We start from the raw sequence: 19363 nt of genomic DNA on the forward strand, positions 1-19363 counted from the left end.
TTCACCTCAGGCACACTGATCCCTGGGTTTAGAGCAGATCATTCAAGAGTATATTAATTATACTCTATCCATCTGTGGGGGGCGATTTCAAAAACACTGTCTTACTACATTCTCATCGGCTCAGGCATGAACCCATGAAGACACGCCTTCTGCACTTCCCACAGATCTGAGTGTACACACATATACTCAGTTGGAAACTGCTACATGGTATATTAACTTAATTTTATCATTAAATGATATTCCCTACCATTACTTAATTCAAATTCAGTTTATCTCTAGAATTTAGCAAACTAATGCCATTCAGATTCCTAAACGATGATAAAGAACCATGAATTCACATTGTAGACTTTGACAAGCACTGCTAAATTTGGTCAATAACTCTCAGGATTTCAAGAGAGCTTTGCATCAAAATTTGTCCACAAGAAGTTTCTAGACAGTCATTGCTCTTCCCCCTTCAAGATAAGAAATTCAGCGACTATTTCTAGCAGGAGAGATCCAAATTTGGAATTACTAGATTGTATTATCAACTAGGGGTCTTGGCAACGCAGAAAAAGAAAAAATGTTTTATAGTACAATGCTACTGGTCCACATAAATAATCTGTGACAGTTTATCTTTTTATTTTTTAATAGCAATTTCCCTTTCATGCTACTTTCCAGGTCTTGTCTTTCTCTTCTTTCTGTAGAGAAGTCCACTCATTTCCTCCTACACCTCCCTCAGCAGAACAATCTATCCTCTTATTTTTTTTTCTAAAGATTTTATTTATTTATTCATGATAGTCACAGAGAGAGAGAGAGAGAGAGAGAGAGAGAGAGAGAGGCAGAGACACAGGCAGAGGGAGAAGCAGACTCCATGCAGGGAGCCCGACGTGGGATTCGATCCCGGGTCTCCAGGATCGCGCCCTGGGCCAAAGGCAGGTGCCAAACCGCTGTGCCACCCAGGGATCCCCAATCTATCCTCTTAAACATCACTTGTCCTCTCCAGTTACAGAATATTCATTTTTCCTGTAATCACATCCTTTATCATAAAACCTAACTTTTTAATCCTATAAACACAGAATAAAATAAGACTTGTTGATGATGAAAATTATTTCACCACATTTCACCGTGGACTCTGTTTCCATAGAAAATCGACAGCTCAATTATTTATATATTGTCTTACATGTTTGTGGGACGATTATTTTGTAGGGTCACAACACTGTTAATGTGAAACCTGTATTAGGTGCTAAGAATCCCAGAATCCAGGCAATATTTGTCATATGAATGGACAACACTTTTTCTAGTGGTAAAAGAAGTCTAAAAAAATTGTCATGTAGCCTATTTGATTAAGCCAGACTCTTGACAGGTTGTTGGTATGGCCCAACCAGTTTTACATATTTGAAGAAAGCGAAAGTCCCATCTACTTGGCTTTTATTTGATAATATCTTTACTCTCCCTATTTTTTATGCATATGCCATACTGCATTCAAAGTCCTCTAATGAAAAGGCTAAAAGTGAAATTTGATTTTGTAACTCAATAAATTAAAAAAATGTACAGCTGTTAAATTTAAAATTGGCTATACAAATATGTTGGCAATTTTTTTGTGAAGTACTATTATACATGTAGTACAGGTTTTCAATAAATGGGATCTACCAGTGACAACGTGCTGGATTTATATGGGTTTATCTGGATAAATACCCTTATATTAGAAAAATATTTATATTTCTGGGTGGGAATTCAGGAGACTACTTGACGATAGGACTTAAGTAAAAAATTCCTAAAAGGTTTTTTTTTTTTTTTACAGTGAACAAGAGAATAAAAAAAACAGAATACAGATGTTAAAATTCAGAGTAACTGAGGATACAAAGTAAAGTAAAGAAATAAATCAAGACCTTTGAAAAAACACTTTATATAAAAAGATTATGGAAATTAAGGTTATTTTGCCCAGGGAAGAGGCATCAGACTTAAAAATAATATGTTTTCAACTATCAAATACCATCAAAAATGAGATACAGTGATGACTCCAATTCTGAACTTTTTTTTTAAAATTAGTAATGGCCTATTTCCTAAAATTATGTTAGTTGCAAGCACATGAGTTTTGTTTTGCAGTAAAATATATGTGCATATTTCCATCTTTTCATTAATTTTTCTTAGGTTTGTGTCTGAATTTAAACTTCATTAGAAAATGATTTTGCAAAATACCAGACTTTCTCCAAATAATCTCTAATATTTTACTGTTATCAGCATTCAGAGATGACTCACAATACACGTGTATTTTCTGTAGTACAGATATATTAAATATTGCCTGCATGACTGATTAACTTTCTCATGAAATCTTTTCTATACTCTTTTTGCCATATTCTGGAAAATGTCCTGATCCACAGGTTTAATCTAAGAATTAAAAATAAGAAAAATATACCTCTTACATACTGCCTACTGAGAAGGTATCCCTACAGTCATCCTAGAAAAACCTAGTTTTAAAGATAAATCAGTTTAAATTAATTTATATATTTCTCTAGATGATCTTTAGTGTTCAATGTTTATGAAAGCTCTAGAACAATACAGTTATCAAATTTTTATTTTATGTTAACCTGGATTGGCACCTGAAAGAAAAACTAGGCTAACTCAATTCCATTTTTCCATTTCTCTCTTTCTTTCCTTTCCTTCTTCCCACCCTCTCTTCTTCCCTCCCTCCCTCTTCTCCTCCTCCTTTTATTTTATACATTACTCAGCGCTCATCGCTGTCAGTGTTTTTTTTTTTTTTTTTTTTTTGAGAAAGAGAAAGAGAGCACAAGTGGGGGTGCGGGGAAGGACATAGTGAGAGGAAGAGAGAGAATCTTAAACAGGCTCCACACCCAGCACAGAGCCCATCAGGAGGCTCAATCTCAAAACCCTGAGATCATGATCTGAGTTGAAATCAAGAGTTGGGCACTTAACTAAGCCACCCGGGCCTCCCCTTTAAGTGTATTCTTAAACCCCTTTATCTATTTTACCCATCTCTTCCCCCTACATCCCCTCTGGCAACCACCAGTTTGTTCTCTGTATTTTAAGAGTCTGATTTTTGTTTTCTTTTTTCCTTTGTTCATGTATTACTTAAATTCCACATATGACTTGAAATCACATGCTGTTGTCTTCTTCTAACTTATTTTACCTAGCATTATACCCTCTAGATTCATGTTGCTGCAAATAGCAAGATCTCATTCTTTATACATCTGAGTAATATTTATATTTTATCCATTTATCTGTGGATGGACATTTTGGTTGCCTCCATATTTTCACTGTCATAAATAATGCTGCAATAGACATAAGGGTGCATATATCTTTTTCAGTTAGTGTTTTTGCTTTCTCTGGGTAAATATCCAGTAGTGGAATTACTGAATCATATGGTAATACTATTTTTAATTTTTTGAGGAACCTCCACACTATTTTCCACAGTGGCTGCACCAATTTACATTCCTACCAACAGTGGGTGGTTTCCTTTTCTCCACATCTTTGCCAACACTTACTTCTTGTCTTTTTTATTCTAGCCATCTGACTAGTGTGAGATGATATCTCATTGTGGTTTTTAATTTGCGTCTCCCTGAATAGTGATGTTGAAGGTCTTTACATGTGTCTGTTAGCCATTTGTATGTCTTGGGAAAATGTCTATTCAGGTCTCCTGCCTAATTTTTTAATTGGATTATTTGTTTTGGGTTTTTTTGTTTTTGTTTTTGTTTGGTGTTCAGTTTATAAGTTCTTTATATGTTTTGGATATTAACTCTTTATGAGATATATCATTTGCAAATATCTTCTCTCATTTAGTAGACTGCCTTGTCATTTTGTTAATGATTTCCATTGCGGTGCTTTTTATAATAAAAAGCCTTTTATTTTCTTTACATAGATTAACTTTGTTTTTGTTTTCCTTGCCTGAGGTGACATTATCTAGAAAAATGTTCTATGGCTGATATCAAAGAAATCCTGTTTTCTTCTAGAAAGCCTATGTTTTCTTCTAGAAATTTTATGTTTTATGTTTATGTCTATGTCTCATTTAGGTCTAACCAATTTTGAGTTTATTTTGGGGCATAGTGTAGGAAAATGGTCCAGTTCCATTCTTTTGCATACACCTGCTCAGGTTCCCAGCACCATTTGTGGTGAGAATATATTTTAACCACTGTATATTCTTACCCCCTTTGTTGTAGATTAATTGACTAAATACACATGGGTTTATTTCTGGGCTCTGTACTCTGTTGCATTGATCTGTACATCTACTTTTGGTGTCAATATCATAATGCTTTGATTATTAGAGCTCTGTAGTGATCTTGAAATCTGGGATTATGATACCTCAAGGTTTGCTCTTCTTTTTCAAGACTGTTTGGCTATTCAGGATCTTTTTTGGTTACACATAAACTTTAATGTTATTCGTACTAGTTCTGTGAAAAATATTGTTGGTATTTTGATAGAAATTGCATTGCATCTATAGATTGCTTTGGGTGGTATGCAGATTTTAACAATATTGGTTCTTCCAATCCAAGCGCATGGAACATCTTTGGGTAGATACTAACTCAGTTCTGTTTCTTTTTATACTTTGTTTAGCTTGTGTAGAATATGGCAAATATTGTTTTTGTGGGTTTTGTTAAAAGCCATAATTCAGGAGACTTATCATTCTCTAAGTTTCTAAAGGCAATTGAAAATTTATCTCAATATAAATATTTCTTATTCAAATGTATTTTGCAATTTTAAGTAAATTTCATTAATCATCAAGATTTCTAATTTTTATTAATCCATTTATTCAATCACTATATCTGTGCTGCTGGAGATATGTTATATATCAGTAGACACAGAGTTGAAAAAAGATTAAAAAGACAGAGCCTTTGCCTGCAGGAACTCAAAATCCTCTAAGGGAAGAATGGCAAGAATAACAAGGCAATAAGTGAAGTGAGCTCTGAAATTACAGACAATGGACACTTTACGGAGATCAGGGGAGAAATTTTGGAGGAAATGGAATCTATACTCTGTTCCAAAGGATGGGGATACTAGTTACCCAGGCAAAAAAAGCTATTGGTGAGGGCATGACAGTGTGTTCTAGAATAAAAAAGTGACAGGGAACAAGAAGGCTATGGTACATCTAGAAGTATGGCTGGGACATGGAATTCCAAGAAAGATTGTGGTGAAAATGTTAAGTCGAACCTTTAATGCTATACTAAGAAGTTTGTATTTGATCCCCATTCTAATGGGGAACCACAGATTTATCTTAAGCAGAGCAGGAATCTATTCATCTTGTGCCATTTTGGAGACAGAGGGGAGAAGAGACTGGAAAAGGGCTAGACTGAAGTTTGAGAAAACCATTAGACCATACTACAGGTATTTCACTTCCTTAAAATATTACATCACCATGCTCTATTTCACTCTGAATCCACAGTCTACATATACAGTCTTTTCAACACACATTCTTTCATTCTTCTAAGTTACTTCTCACCTACTTATACTAATGAGCTAAAACAATATGTTATCAGACGCTGTGAACAACAGCCTGAAGGGTGTCTCGTTTTCACCTTTAAATTGGCCTTTAAGTTTCAACCATGGAAGTGCAATGCAATGATGTTTCATTATCAGATGAGAATTATGTCATAATGAATATACTTCTAATTAGTAGACAAAGTTTGGGAGTTTGTGGATGACTTATTTGTTTTATAAAATGAGTAGATTCAAGGTTATACCTAATAAATAATATGATGTCAGTGTCATTCGATACACCATTTCTTCAATGGGGAAAAAAAAGCTGTAGTGAAGAGGAGCTATAGCTGGCAATTTTACAGTTTTGAACAACCTGAAGCCTCTCTTTTTTATGTACTCATAGGAGAGTAAATTGGGTTTATAATCATATTTTGGGGAAGGTGGAAAGATCAACTGAGATTAAATAGTTGAATAATACTAACAATTTATAGAGAGCTCGTTATTTGACAATCACACTGTTGAATGAGTTTATCCCTACTGCACAGGTTGGGATAGGAGAAGGGTTATGCCATTTGCCCAGTGTCACCTGATTCTTTGGTAGAAAATAGAGACATAGGTTTCATAACCACACAATTTGGCTCCATAGCCACAGTCTCAAACTCTAATCTATAATGGAGAGTAAACACAATAAAACAATTACTTACTTTAAAGAATGCTTAAAACTGTAATGAGTAAGCTGCAGGCCTCAATCCCCAGGCTGTTCTCTTAACAGCACATTTTATTTTAATATGAAATGTTTAAAAGCTGTCTCTGTGTTGGTGATTCTTAAATATGCCAGGGAACTGGGCCATTTCTTTAACTGAGAGCATTTTAGTAATAGATTAGGAGGTCTAATGTGTGGGATTATACACTTTTCTTCAAGATTCAACAAAATAATTTCCATTTTGAGTAAAAAATAAATGAGGATCATATTTAAAATGTTTTTTTTTCTTAATTGGATGTCCAATAACTTATAGCTTACCATCAATTCAAACCTATGTAAATTTCTCTAAATCAATGTATAATTTTGAACGTTAGAATTTTTAAGCTGCAAAGATTTTAGACATTACATTATACAACACTTCCATGGCAAAAATGGATCTCATAAAAGGTAAGTGAATTATCAGGGTCATACACAGGTGACAACTTAGATGACTGCAACTATATTTTCAATCTAAGTCAAGGGGATATTTGGGTAAATAAAAAAGAAAGAGATGGGAGTGTAGACTGGTTCCATGTAGAAATCTATAATCATTTGGTTAAAAATGTAGGTAGAGTTATTGAGAAAAATACCAGCTATTTCTTCTCCTCTATACAAATGTATAGCTGTTTCCATTTAATAGAAACCACAAACGTAGTATTCAAAAATTCAACATTTTATCATTGGACATACACTTTGTTCTCCTTTGATGCCTTGCTATATTAGAGTGAAGTATGCTTTACAGGAGTATAACTACTGTTATACTTCTAGCGATTTGTTATCCAAAGGATGCAGAGAACCAGAAACTAGGATTTTAAAGCATATATTATTTGTAGAAGCATTTCTGAATCCCATTAATAAGAGGATACTACTCAATTTCTAAAATATCATTAACATTCAAATTATAGATTCTTAGTAATTTCACTATTAAATTAGTAACCACCAGAAAATTATGATAAATAGAAGCACCCTATCGTGTTCATAAAAGGAAAGTAGTGGAGCTCCCTCTATTGAATTATAGTTGAGAAAATATGCCTTGTATTTAAAAATCATAATTTTAAGATCAAAATTATAATAGTAAAATTTTTCTCTTTCTAAAGTCTAATATATTTCAAATTATAGAAACACACATACCTATCAATTTCTAAGGATAATTTTGTAAATTACAGATGTCCTTATAATTCTAGAGCATGTGTTTCTTCTTAATAGTTTTGGCTTGTAGGAAATCACATTTAAGACTGTAATTTTCAGTTTGTGTTTTTCTTTTGTTTTCTTTGAATCAATAAAACTGAAATTGCCTGACAGATACTGAGACTATAAAATATTCTAATAAGAATATGAAGTCCAACTTTTTTATGGAAATCCCCCAAAATGTACTTAGATGGAACTGAAATATATCTTCAAACCAGTAAGATGAGGCTATTTTCACATATTTGTCTGATATGAATAAACTGACATTATTATATGATTACTAAAAAATGTGATTCATAACAATTATTATTGAGAGTCCACTATGTATCAGGTACTGAGAAATGCTGTACACTCATTACCTTATTGGAACATCCATATCAAATGAACTTGGTAATATTAAGTTATCCTCATATTACAAATCAGAAAACAGAGAGCTAGAAAATCAATCTAATGTTCAGATCCAACACCCAAGCCCTTGGACTCTGGTGCAATAGGACCTAGGCTATGTATTGATAGTTTGTTTAATCTGTGAGCACTAACATTCCCTAAGTAGATAGGCAGAGAATTATTTTTTTAAATATCATGGAGGTATAACCATATTATCTACAATAAAATCACTATTCAGGCAGTTCCTTTCTAACCAAACATTTTGGATCAATTCTAAAAAATGATAACCTTGGAACGCCTGGGTAGCTCAGTGGTTGGGCACCTGCCTTCAGCCCAGGGCGTGACCTTGGAGTCTCAGGATCAAGTCCCACATCGGGCTCCCTACATGGAGCCTGCTTCTCCCTCTGCCTTTGTCTCTGTCTTCTCTCTGTGTCTCTCATGAATAAATAAATAAAATCTCTAAAATAAATAAATAAATAAATAAAAATTAAAAAACGATAACCTCTAAACCATACCCTGAAATTTTTTTTTTTTTTTACTGTTTTGTCATTTATTTAGAAAGGAAACGTGTTTCTTATCAGCAAAGAGAAAAACAGCTGAGCAGATACAGGTATTGTTTTAATAAACAGATACTTATTTGTCATTCTATTATGATAAGAAAAGCCATTTTATCTCATACTAAACAGTCATTTCCAAAAGAAAATTTCTATTTGAGAACTATATTACCATCCATTGGGGTTGGGTTGAGTCAAGGATTAATCCAACAGGGTAAATTTAAATATGTATCACATTCTACTCTTAGATCTCATAGCAAAATCATTATTCATATTTAGAGCCATGCCCATCTCTGCAAAGATGTAAAACCCATGTCTTATAACCAGCATAAACTTTTTTCTTGGAAAGTGTCATACCCATCAGCAAGTAGTGAAAATGTCTGCAAAATAAAGTATAAATGCCACAAGTTGAAATATTAAAAACTAAATGCTAATAAATAAATAAATACTAAATGCTATACAGAAACTGCTTCATTTATGAAATTATAGTTTGTGCTCACTAATATTAATTCCATTATGAATATTTGTTGCCTTCTTTAAAAAATATATTCTCAGCACATGCTTGTTGAAAACTCTTCATAGACATATTGTTATGTTTTTCTATAAAGAAATTGCAATAAAAATATGTTTTACTCCTTTCTGTAATAGATCTAAAAATTACAGGGTAAAACATACTTAATGTCACTAAATATACAGAAGATGATACTTTTTATCCACTAGTAAGCAATTTTGATGAGCCTGCTTAAACAAATTTGTTGGAAGAATTGTTCAGAATATGACTTACTTAAAAATAACTGAAATCTGTTTAGTAAGACCTATTATACAGGGTTGACAAAATGGCATTAGTTAATCCACCTACACAATGTATATTATACCTACAATAACTAACACAAATATTTGGAAACCATTTATGTAACATAAAACAGTATCAACTATTCTTAAGGCTCACATGTTGTTGTCTCTTAATCCACTGCTTTAGTCAATCTGCTCCCATAGAGTATGAATCTTCCAAAATAAAAGGAAATATGACTTACATTTACATAGTTTATGTTCTGAAAGTTAGCCATCTTATGGGGAAAGAGCTATGATAATAATTCATAATAAATGAACTTCTTTCACCCATTTTCAATCCCTACACATGTCATAAAAGTTAAGAACCAATCTATCAATAGCTTTTGCCTTACATGTGAGTGTACTCCTATAATTCCATTTTCTCCTATAAATCCAAAATAAGTCCTATAATTCTCATTTTTCCCATAGTTTTAAATAAATAAGAATCAACCTATTATCCTGGTTTTTTTAAAGGAAGTTATATTTTCTCCATAACTCTGTACTATTAATATGAGGAAGGGGCATCCCCATATGCTGTTTTTGGGATTTTAAAGATATGCACTCTTTTTTAATTGAGATATAATTGACATAAAGCATTGCATTAGTTTTAGGTGTAGAACAGAGTGATATATGTACATATCACAAGTTTAGTCAACACCTCATCACCACACATAGTTACAATTTTTTTTCTTGTGACGAGAACTTCCTAAATGAAAAATGCACATACTCTTTTGACTCATCAATTTCACATTCAGGACATTTTCTATTAACATAATGGCACATATGAACAAGAACATGTATCAGAATTTCCACTACAATCATGTTTGTAACAAAAAAGACTGGAAACAGTCTACATTTCCAAGAACTGGGGAAATGGTTAAATTAATTATGGTGTGTACGATAAAAACCAATACACCTTCAAAAATGAGGTAGAGCCATATGTCCTGATATGGCATAATCTCTTATTTTCCAAAATGTGCTGTAGAGTTAAAAAGGAAAGGCACAAAATGGTATGTATAGTATGTTCCCACCTGGTTTTTTAAAGGGGGAAGTATATATGCAAATATTTACTTGTATATGAGTACCTGAATAAGATCAAACAGATAGATCCTCTCTGAACCCCTTAACTGCTGAGTAAATTAGGGAAATTACAGGAAAGTATTTGAAGGACTTCAAAGAATTCCTGGTGACCTCCAGAAGCTAGAAGTCATGTTCCTTCCCCTGTTAGCATCTTAACTCATGCCATTCTCTCAGCCTGTATCTTTTGCTTGATTATTCCTGAGCACCCACCTCAGATATCACTGAAAGAAACTTTCTGATTTTTTCCTAAAGTCCAAACCAAATCTGCCACTCTGATGTAAAATGCTCTTTATTTGCCCTTGTAGTACCTAGCAAAACTTCTACAAACTATGTAATTAGTTGATTGATTCGATTTCCCAGAGAGAACAGAACTCCTTGGCCTGACAAGACCTTGACTGTCTAGTAACTAGTTTATTGCAGTATACTCAGCACCAAGCACAATGCTTTGCACATACTGAGAATGCAATAAACATTTATTGAATGCTGTTACATATGCTGAATGGTTAATTTCCATTGGGTTTTTTTTTTAAGTTTTTATTTTAATTCCATTTAGCTAAAATACAGTGATATATTAGTTTCAGGTTAATTTACATGAGGTTTAATCTTGGACTGGCCAACAATGTAATACTTAGGCAAGTACCTAAGTAATTTCAAGGTCCTTTATAGCTCTAAACCTTGACTGTATGAGTTTAGGCATAAATGAAACCAAGAACATTATTTTCTGAAAAAACTGGCTAATTATTAGCTATCGAATTTTAGGTACTCTTTTAACCTTTAGCTTCATCTATCTCAGCTATCAAATAAGAGAACTGAACCAGATGAATGTCTAAGGCAATTTCTCATTTTTTCCAACAATCCCTCTTCTATCACATTTTAGTTCTGACCATGATTTGCATGCCTTTAACTCTTCAAATTGTGTGTGCTCTCTCACTATCGCTCCCTTCTTCTCTTTCTCCTCTTTCTCTTCTCTCTCACACACATACTTAGCTTTCCATAATTCTAATCCAGGAGAAGATAAGGGATCAGCCATAGGATAGTGGCTTTATTAACACTGCTTGAGCCTCTCTATAATCTCTCACATTTCTTGCCAAAGGACCTAGAAGAGGAAGGTGTAAACTATGAATATGGGGCTAAGTAAGGATATTTGCTGCTATCACATTCCCCACTGGTTGACTAATTGCAAAAATGATACTAATTCTCTCTCCTGGTCTTTATCCACACTATTTGTCAAGTGTTTTTTGTTTTTTTTGTTTGTTTGTTTGTTTTGTTTTTTGTTTGTTTTTAAGCTCTTTCTATTTGATAGGAGATGACTTCTCCACCCTTGAATTTGGGCTTGGGGCTTGTCTTCATCAACTGACTGTGGCAGAAGTGATGGGTTGGCAGAAGAAGTCTTCCACACGTTTGCTTTCTCTTAAAACCCTGCTTCCACCAAGAGAACAAGCCTAGGGAAGTCTATTAGAGAATGAAAGACCATGGAGAAGAATCAATTTTCCCTGAACAACCATCAGCCAACACCCAGAAGCAAAGCTGCCTAGCTTGACACACAATAAAATATAGTAAAATGAAGATATCTAACTAAAATCAGAAAAACACCCAACTATCCAGACTAAATTGCCAGAATGCAAAATAATGAACTGCATAAAATGGCTGCTGTTTAAACCACTATGTTCTGGAGTGCTCTTTGCTCACATTGCAAAGTTAATTGATATACTTAATTGATAAGCTATGGTTCAAAAATTCAATTAGAGTAGCTACACGTGTTTTTATGTTTTCTTCTTTACTTGGAACTCCCAACCATTAGGGAAGGTGCTGACAAGAGTTTTAGCCACAGTGACCAATGCCCTCTCCCTTCATTCTGCCTTATTAATGGGGACAAAACTATGGCATCCATTACTTTGTGTGCTTAGATAATATTTTCTCAACCTTTCCTACCTCCTTGCCCTTCTGGGGCACCTGAGGCACTAATATAGATGAACCAAATAACACATATGTGCCTAACTAGGAATAATCAGTCTTGGCACCAATTGCTCTAGCCATATTGTTGGCCGCCCAAGTCAGGTCACCAGTTGTAACTGATACAACTGTGATTTATATGTACAAAAAGACTTAAGAGCTTCCTTCAATTGTATAGACATCCCTGATTAATATTTTTAAATCCAAATTAATAGTGGAGCTACTGAGAAACCTCATAGAAGAACAGCATGGGAATTGTGCAAATGGCTGAGAAAGGATTTCAGGATCAGACTGAAATCAGCCTTCCCTGGATAAGTATAACTCCCAGGTGAATTTCAAACACCATTATTTTCTTGGTATCTTAGGTCAATTTGGTTTCCATTCCAAACCATAGAATCCATAATGTTTTACACCCACTACAATATTCTGAGGTTTCAGGCTATAACCTCACATCTTTCCTACACTTGACATTAAAGGGCATGTGGCCTTATTGATATTCCACTGTAGCTTATAAATAAAAAAAGATTAGAAATATGTACTTTGTCAGGAGAGTACTTATAGTTAAGTAATCAAGACAGACATATCAATAGACAAGTCATTAATAATCAGGGTAGCTATATAATTTGTCATCCAAACTGCACTTTTGAGGGTGAAATAAGGTACCATTAATGATTGAATCAGGACATCAGGATAAACCAAGAGTATTATGGATATACTGGGATGTATGGCTCGTGGAGTAACAGAGGAGGCAGTTTTAGGGAAAAAAGGGCGGGGCGGCGGGGGAAGGTAGTTGGCTAGCAAGCCAGAGAAGCTGGACAGGGCTCTAATTTCTGATTAATCTATTCTCCCACAGTTTAGTTTTATTATGTTGCAATACTAAGAATTCTTAGATGATCAGACATAGGCATGTTCACTGAAATACTTCAACTCAAAGTCGAATTAAGTAATCAATCCTTTGATTAAAACTGTTTTGGGTTGGACTGATTTCCCTGTGAATGGAATGGATAATTGAGAACTGACTGGATAAATAAAAGAGTAAGCACTGAAGCTAATTTCATTCTTGAACATACACTACAATAATGGACTATGATAATAGGTTACCATAAAACAATTACTGAATACCACAGCACATTTGGAAGTAGTCCTAGCTGAAATATATATGATACTACATCTAGTAATAAGGTAGGGAGGGAACCATATAAAATCCATTATTCAAACAGAGAAATCAACTGGATGAGAATATCAGTAATCAAATATATAATAATACTCCGTATACTATAAGGATAGTTGTAATAACTATAGGATTTAGTCTTATCAAATATGGTCTATAATATCCTCTTCTTAAATATAAAAGATATATTTTAGTCTTGACTTTGTTCTCTATAAGGAAGATTCTGCCCCGATTAAAAAAGAAATGAGAAATATAAATGAACATTTTTCCAGTCCTTTACCACTTCTTATTGAAAATAAAAAGTAGCGAATATCCAAGAGTAAGCAAATAAATAAACATTAAGTCATCACCCACCACTCTTAAGGAAACTTTAATATTCCAATGAGTTAGCTCATTTCTTAACATGCCACATACATTCATGTATAAGAAATGAAATGGGCCTTTGTGAACCATAACAAATGAAGAATAAAACTGACTGAGAAAAGTTAAATTCAAGTTTGTAGGTATACATGCTATTTTATTAAAGCTGCACCTGTGTTGCTTTCCTCCATATTTGGGATATATGTGCATGTGTCTGCTTGAGTTTACAGCTTCAGAGAGCTAGAACTCTTTGGTGATGTTTTATGCTAAATAAATGGCCAGCACAGAAAGAAATGTGTTTAAGACTATAAGACAAGGTGATTGTGAAGTACTTAAGATATTATATGACAAAATACTGCCATCTAACACCAAGTAATGCTGACAACTTAGTGCTCAATTTTATAAAGGCCTCTGTTTAATGACATAAAAACTTGAGTGAGAAAAAAAGGAAAAAGAAAAAAAGAAAAGACATTTTTGCCTGATTTTTTAAAAAAATGGTCAAAGTGATGAATGTAATAGTGTTTTTCTATTAATAATATAATAAAAGTCTTAATATAGCATGTTATAGTTGAAAAATTCAAAGTGCTGAGCAAGGGAATATTAATTTCACCAAAACCAGAACTATGCATTACAAAGGGAGAAAATTTTGCAAATGTGAAATAAGATGGAGCAGAAAAACAGCTTTCCCAAAGTCAGAACATTCTTATGGCATAACTAAAAACTGAACACACAAATACTAACTCCTGTAAAAAAAAAAAAAAAAAAAAAAAATTCTGGTAACACTTAGGACTAGTAGGTTTTTATTGATTTTCCTCTTTTTAATAAGTTACCAGCAAACATGCATTCTCTTCCGAAATTCTATTTAAAAAGATAAGTCAGATTGAATTTCCTAAAAAGTCAAAAAAGGTTTGGAATTGTGTTATGAAAATATTTTGGATTTGTATAGATTTTTTAAAGCACAGGAAAGCATTCCTATTTTCTACTTCCTTCTATATTGGACTTAAAAACCACCTCGCAAGTCAACTATTTTGTTGAGGGGTATCCTTAGGCTTTGCCTTGTGAACATATCAGCATCAACCATCACTTATATTTCATGCTAGGAACCACATATGCAGTTTAAATAGAGGCAATCTTCCAGGAGGGATGGGTTACACTAATTGGGTTTTTTGAGACCTAAAAACCTTTCCCACTGTTGGGGTCTCTTTTCCCAAGACAATGAGAGACTAATTCCTCTCTGTCACACACTCTTTTTTTTTTTTTTTTTAATAGCCTTGTTCAAGCCTGAAGGATTAAGCAGTAGGTATTATAATGGATTTGTACAGGTAGGAAAAAAGATGGAAAATTCACAATTGGATTCCACTGACATTTTCTCGCAACACAATTTATATGAACTGTATCCATTCAGTCTGTCTGACAGCATTAGAGAAATACAATTGGATAATGACTCTCTGCCTTGCCCAAATCAGCTTTTAGGACCTGAGGTCATTAGAAACAGTTTTGAGCTAAAGAGATCTCAGAGAGTAGATCCTTAGCCCACAGTTCTACCTACACATGAGAGAGCCAAAGCCGGAATATATAAAATAACTTGCTCAAGTGCCCAAAGGTGAATGATGCTGAGCCAAGCCTAGAAAAGCAGTTTACTGAAAATAGTACCCCATTAAATTGTAAATTGCTATTGGATTAAATAAATCATCAAGGAGAAAAGCAATATTTACTGGCTACTAAGCAGTGTGTAGTTTTTAAATTAAAAAATGTTAGTAGTCAGTCCCACATCAGACTGTCTGCAAGGACATCATTTGAGTTGATGCTTTCCCCAAGGCCTATTGAGATAAAACTGAATGTGTTGAGAACACGCTATCCTTCCGGGGGAGGGGGGGGGGCACTTTAAGTGTACTTATGTCTTGGAACTAACCTTATGTCAGAAATTAAGAAAAATTCCTGAGGGGGTGCACACAAATGACCCACGAGAAGAAACAGTTAACCACAAGGGTCCCACCTCCTTCTCATAAATAATCAAGGGAAGCATTTTTTTTAAAGCAATACAGAATGTCACCACAGGCTGACGCTCTTTCTACAAGGATAATGAGATTCTTGCTTCCTGGGATGCTGAGCATTTCCTTCATGGCCTTAATCTCTGAATTCAGTTTCTGTGGTCTAATTCATATCCCCCCCCCCCCCAAAACAGGTAACACATCATGCCTGAAACATACCAAGGACTATGCAGCGACTACAAACCAAAAGATCTGCAGGGGCAGTTTCACAAACTGCAATTCCTGTTCCCCGGGTCTCGACAGCCTACAAGAGCTCGGGAAACCAAGGACTGCAGGCGGGTACGTCGGTCGGTCGGTCTGCGGGACGAGGCCAGCCGTCGGCACCGCAGCCCCCGGCTCAGCTGCGCAGCGGGCTCCCAAGGAGGCGCACTTGCCTTGCAGGACTCGCGTCCTGGGTCTGGACAAGGCGCCGTGGGTGCCAACAAACCTTGCTTTCAAAACACAGTGGCACGGCCCCGAGACTTCTGCACATATGCCAGCCGGGTAAATTCAAGGAAACCACTCATCGGAGGCTCTGGGGTTTCCGACCCTCAGGTCGGCCGAGGTCGAGGACAGCCCCAGCTCCCCCCAGAGGCGCGCAGCTGGGCACTGGCTTGGGGACCCGAGCTTGCGGCTCCAAAAAGAATCACCCAGAAGGAAGTCTGAAAGCGGAACCTTTCCCCGTTTGGCAGTTAAATGAATGTGAGGAAAAACCTGCCCCCCACCCCCACCCCACCCCGAGGTGGCTCAACGGAAAATAAATCCCAGAGCGACCGCCCGCAAGAGGGAAGTGGGGTGCGCTTCGAGGACACTGCACTCCGGGCGGCGACAGGGTCGAACTGAAAACCCGAGGGCGGAGGGGGTGCGTGGGGGGGGGGGGCTTGCATTTCACCCACCACCTCACCCCGTCCAGCTTCCCCTCCGCGCGGCCCCAGACTGGGTTCCCGTCCCTCCCGCCGCGGACCAGGGGCTTCTTGCAAAGGGAGCTGGCCGATGTGCCGAAGTCGAGGGGGGTCCCCCCTTCCCCCCGCGCGGGGCCCCGTACCCCCACCCCACCTGCTGCGAATCCGGTTCGACTCGCGTTTCCCGGGCCCCGCCCCAGGGCCAGACCTGTGTCACAGATGCCTCCTTCTCCAGCCTCAGAACTGCAGGTGAGCTCATCAGCTCACCCAGAAAGGTAACTTTATCATAAAGGGATGGGGCGAGGGCACCCCCAGCATCCCCCCCCGCCCCGGCCCACGCGGGGGCTGCAGTTCGCAGCCACCTGCCGACCTCATCTCCCCCTCTAGCCCCCAGCCGCCCTTGCCCTCTCCTCCTGGGGGACGCCCTGAGCCCCTCAAACCTCTGTTCGGCCTCAGTGTGCCAACCACCGAAGGGATGTGCCGAAATCAAAGACGCGAAAGGGAAGGGAGTCTTTCTTTAATAAAAACTACAGAAAAGGGCACGAGAACCAACAGAAGCCGGGGGGTGGGGGTGGGGGGGTAGGGAGAAAAAAGAAAAACCCAAACAAACCAGGAAGTAGGAGTTTGACTTGCAAATGCTTATCTATGTAGGGCTAGAGATAAAACTTCAAAGGGAGAAAAAAAAAAAATTCCAAAAAATCCTCAAGTCCAGCGATGAAAGGAGCCTGATGGTCTCAGCAACTGACGGCGAGCCGACCGGATGCCCCGTTAGGAGCCGCTCGCGTCAGCCGACCCGTGGGTCCCAGGATGACAGCCCCAGGGGCCGTCCCCGGGGTCGGAAAGGGATTCCCGGCTACAGATTTTAATTCTTGGGGATTTTGCCCTTTTTATTTTTTTGAGGTTCAGTACATAACTGAAAACTGAAGACTGAATCCCAGGTCCTAAAAAATGCACAAACGGCTCACTAAGGTCTCACAACCCCGGCTGCTGCTGATCGCACCCACCACCCCGACCCCCACCCACCACCCACCCAGACAGTGGGGGAGGGGGCGTCCAAGCCAAGAGTGCAGCCGCAGGGGCTTTTTAAGGGAGCGATCAAAGTCCTCCCTTTCTCCTCTACCCCTCCCTCCTTCACCTCCCTCCGGGGCGGGGGAGGGGGTGACCCGGGGGCTTGGTACCAAAAAGTGCAGGCGGCTATCCTCGGAGCTAAGCGAAAGGGAAACTGCCCCGAGCGCAGTGACGTGTACTTGGAAATCGGGAGCCTGGAGGAATGGTCAGAGGGCAGGGGCTGGCCGCCGGGGCGGGAGCCGGGGGGGGGGGGGGACCCGCCGGGGCCCGCCCGAGGCCCCCCGGGACCGCAGCCCCCGCAGCGCCCGAAGTTCCCGGAGACGTCGGCACGGCCCCCAGTCCCCGCCCAAACTCGAGCCGACCCGCCGGGCCCCGGTGAGCCGCGCAGGTGACGGGACCGGCGCGGGGGGCCAGCCCTGCGCGCGCCCCGCCGTCCCCCCTCCCCGGCCGCGCCGCCCCGGACGAGCGGGAGCCCGGCAGGGACCCCCGGCCCACGTCCGCTGGGGCTGCTCGGAGGCCGCTGCTCACCTGGCCGGAGGACGGCGGCGGAGATCAAGAGGCAGAAGACTAGACGGCAGGAGGGGCCCGCCTGCGAGGCCATATTCCCGCGCCTCCCCGGGGGCCACCGACGGAGTCCGCGCCGCAGGAGGGGGCGTCGTCCCCGGCCCCTGGCTGCCCGCGGGCTCGCAGGTCCGGACGCAGGGGCAGCGGCTCCTCCCAGGCACGCCGCCCCCGGGCTGGGGCCGCAGGACCTCGGGGCTCCGCCGCAGGCAACTTCGCACCACGCAGCGCCCCAACTCTTGCTCCCTCCCCTGCGGCACCTGCCCGGGGCCCCGGGCTGCTCCTGCCGGCGCCGAGCGCCCGCTCTTCCCCGGAGACACCGGAGTATTTTCGGAAAGGTGGACGTGGCTCTTTTAGTCTGGTCGGTTATTCTCCTTCTCTTGGAATAATACTAGTAGCAACAGTGCTGGTAGCGGCGGCGTGCCCAGGCAGCCCGGCGCCGGGCGCAGTGGCCGGGGTGGCAGCCGCGCGGCGGGTCCAGGCGGTCTCCTCAGGTGGCAGAGCCGTGGCGGCGGCGGCGGCGGCGGCGGCGGCGGTCCTCGGGCTGCTCTGAGTGGAGGACTGGAAGGCGTGTGTAAGCCGCCTTTCTCCTCCCCCGGCCCCCTCCCTCCTCGCTCCTCTCTCCTCCCCGCTTCCCAGGACGCAGCGCCGAGCAGGTGGTTGGAGCGCCGACCCGCAGCCTAGAGGCGCTGCAGGACCGAGTCGCACACGGAGTCCCGCGCTGCAAGTCCGCGGGGGAGGCGCCCGCCGGCTCCCGGGTCCCGAAGTAGGAGGGGCTCCCCGCAGGCCCCGCCCCCGGGACCGCGCTGGCCAATAGGGGGCGGAGGCCGGAGCCGCGCGCGCCGGGGGGGCGGGGAGGGCCGCGGGGACCGCCTGCCCCCGGGACGGCGCTGGCCAATAGGGAGCGGAGGTCGGAGCCGCGCGCGCCGGGGGGGCGGGGAGGTCCCTCAGTAGGCGGGGCTTTCCGCCGGCCCCGCCCCCGGGACCGCGCTGGCCAATAGGGAGCAGAGGCCGGAGCCGCGGGGACCGCCCCTTTCCAGCGGCTTTACCTAGGTCCTCCCGAGCGGACCCGCATTCCTTGGAGCGCGCCCAGCCTCGCCCGGCCTCCAAACACGCCTGCCCCAGAC

General features: G+C 40.1%; 1 protein-coding gene and 1 long non-coding RNA gene across 5 annotated transcripts in view; one reads left to right on the forward strand and one right to left on the reverse strand.

Annotated features, from left to right (window-relative positions):
• The window catches only part of ALCAM (activated leukocyte cell adhesion molecule), a 211876-nt gene extending 193112 nt beyond the window's left edge, over positions 1-18764 (reverse strand). For 3 of the 4 annotated variants that reach the window (XM_072812481.1, XM_072812479.1, XM_072812480.1), the window contains exon 1: positions 18204-18764. In XM_072812481.1, the coding sequence (XP_072668582.1) occupies positions 18204-18276 (73 nt within the window). In that variant the 5' untranslated portion in view covers positions 18277-18764. Of the gene's footprint in view, positions 1-17047; positions 17094-18203 lie in introns of those variants that run through there. The other variant, XM_072812482.1, reaches the window with a different exon arrangement.
• On the forward strand, positions 5063-11856 carry LOC140624878 (uncharacterized). The gene is made up of 3 exons (XR_012024318.1): positions 5063-5316; positions 8285-8336; positions 11495-11856. It is a non-coding gene; the product is annotated as an uncharacterized lncRNA (long non-coding RNA).
• Positions 18765-19363: the final 599 nt, after the last annotated feature.

This window comes from Canis lupus, chromosome 35 (assembly GCF_048164855.1).
Source record: "Canis lupus baileyi chromosome 35, mCanLup2.hap1, whole genome shotgun sequence".
Lineage (NCBI taxonomy): Eukaryota > Metazoa > Chordata > Mammalia > Carnivora > Canidae > Canis > Canis lupus.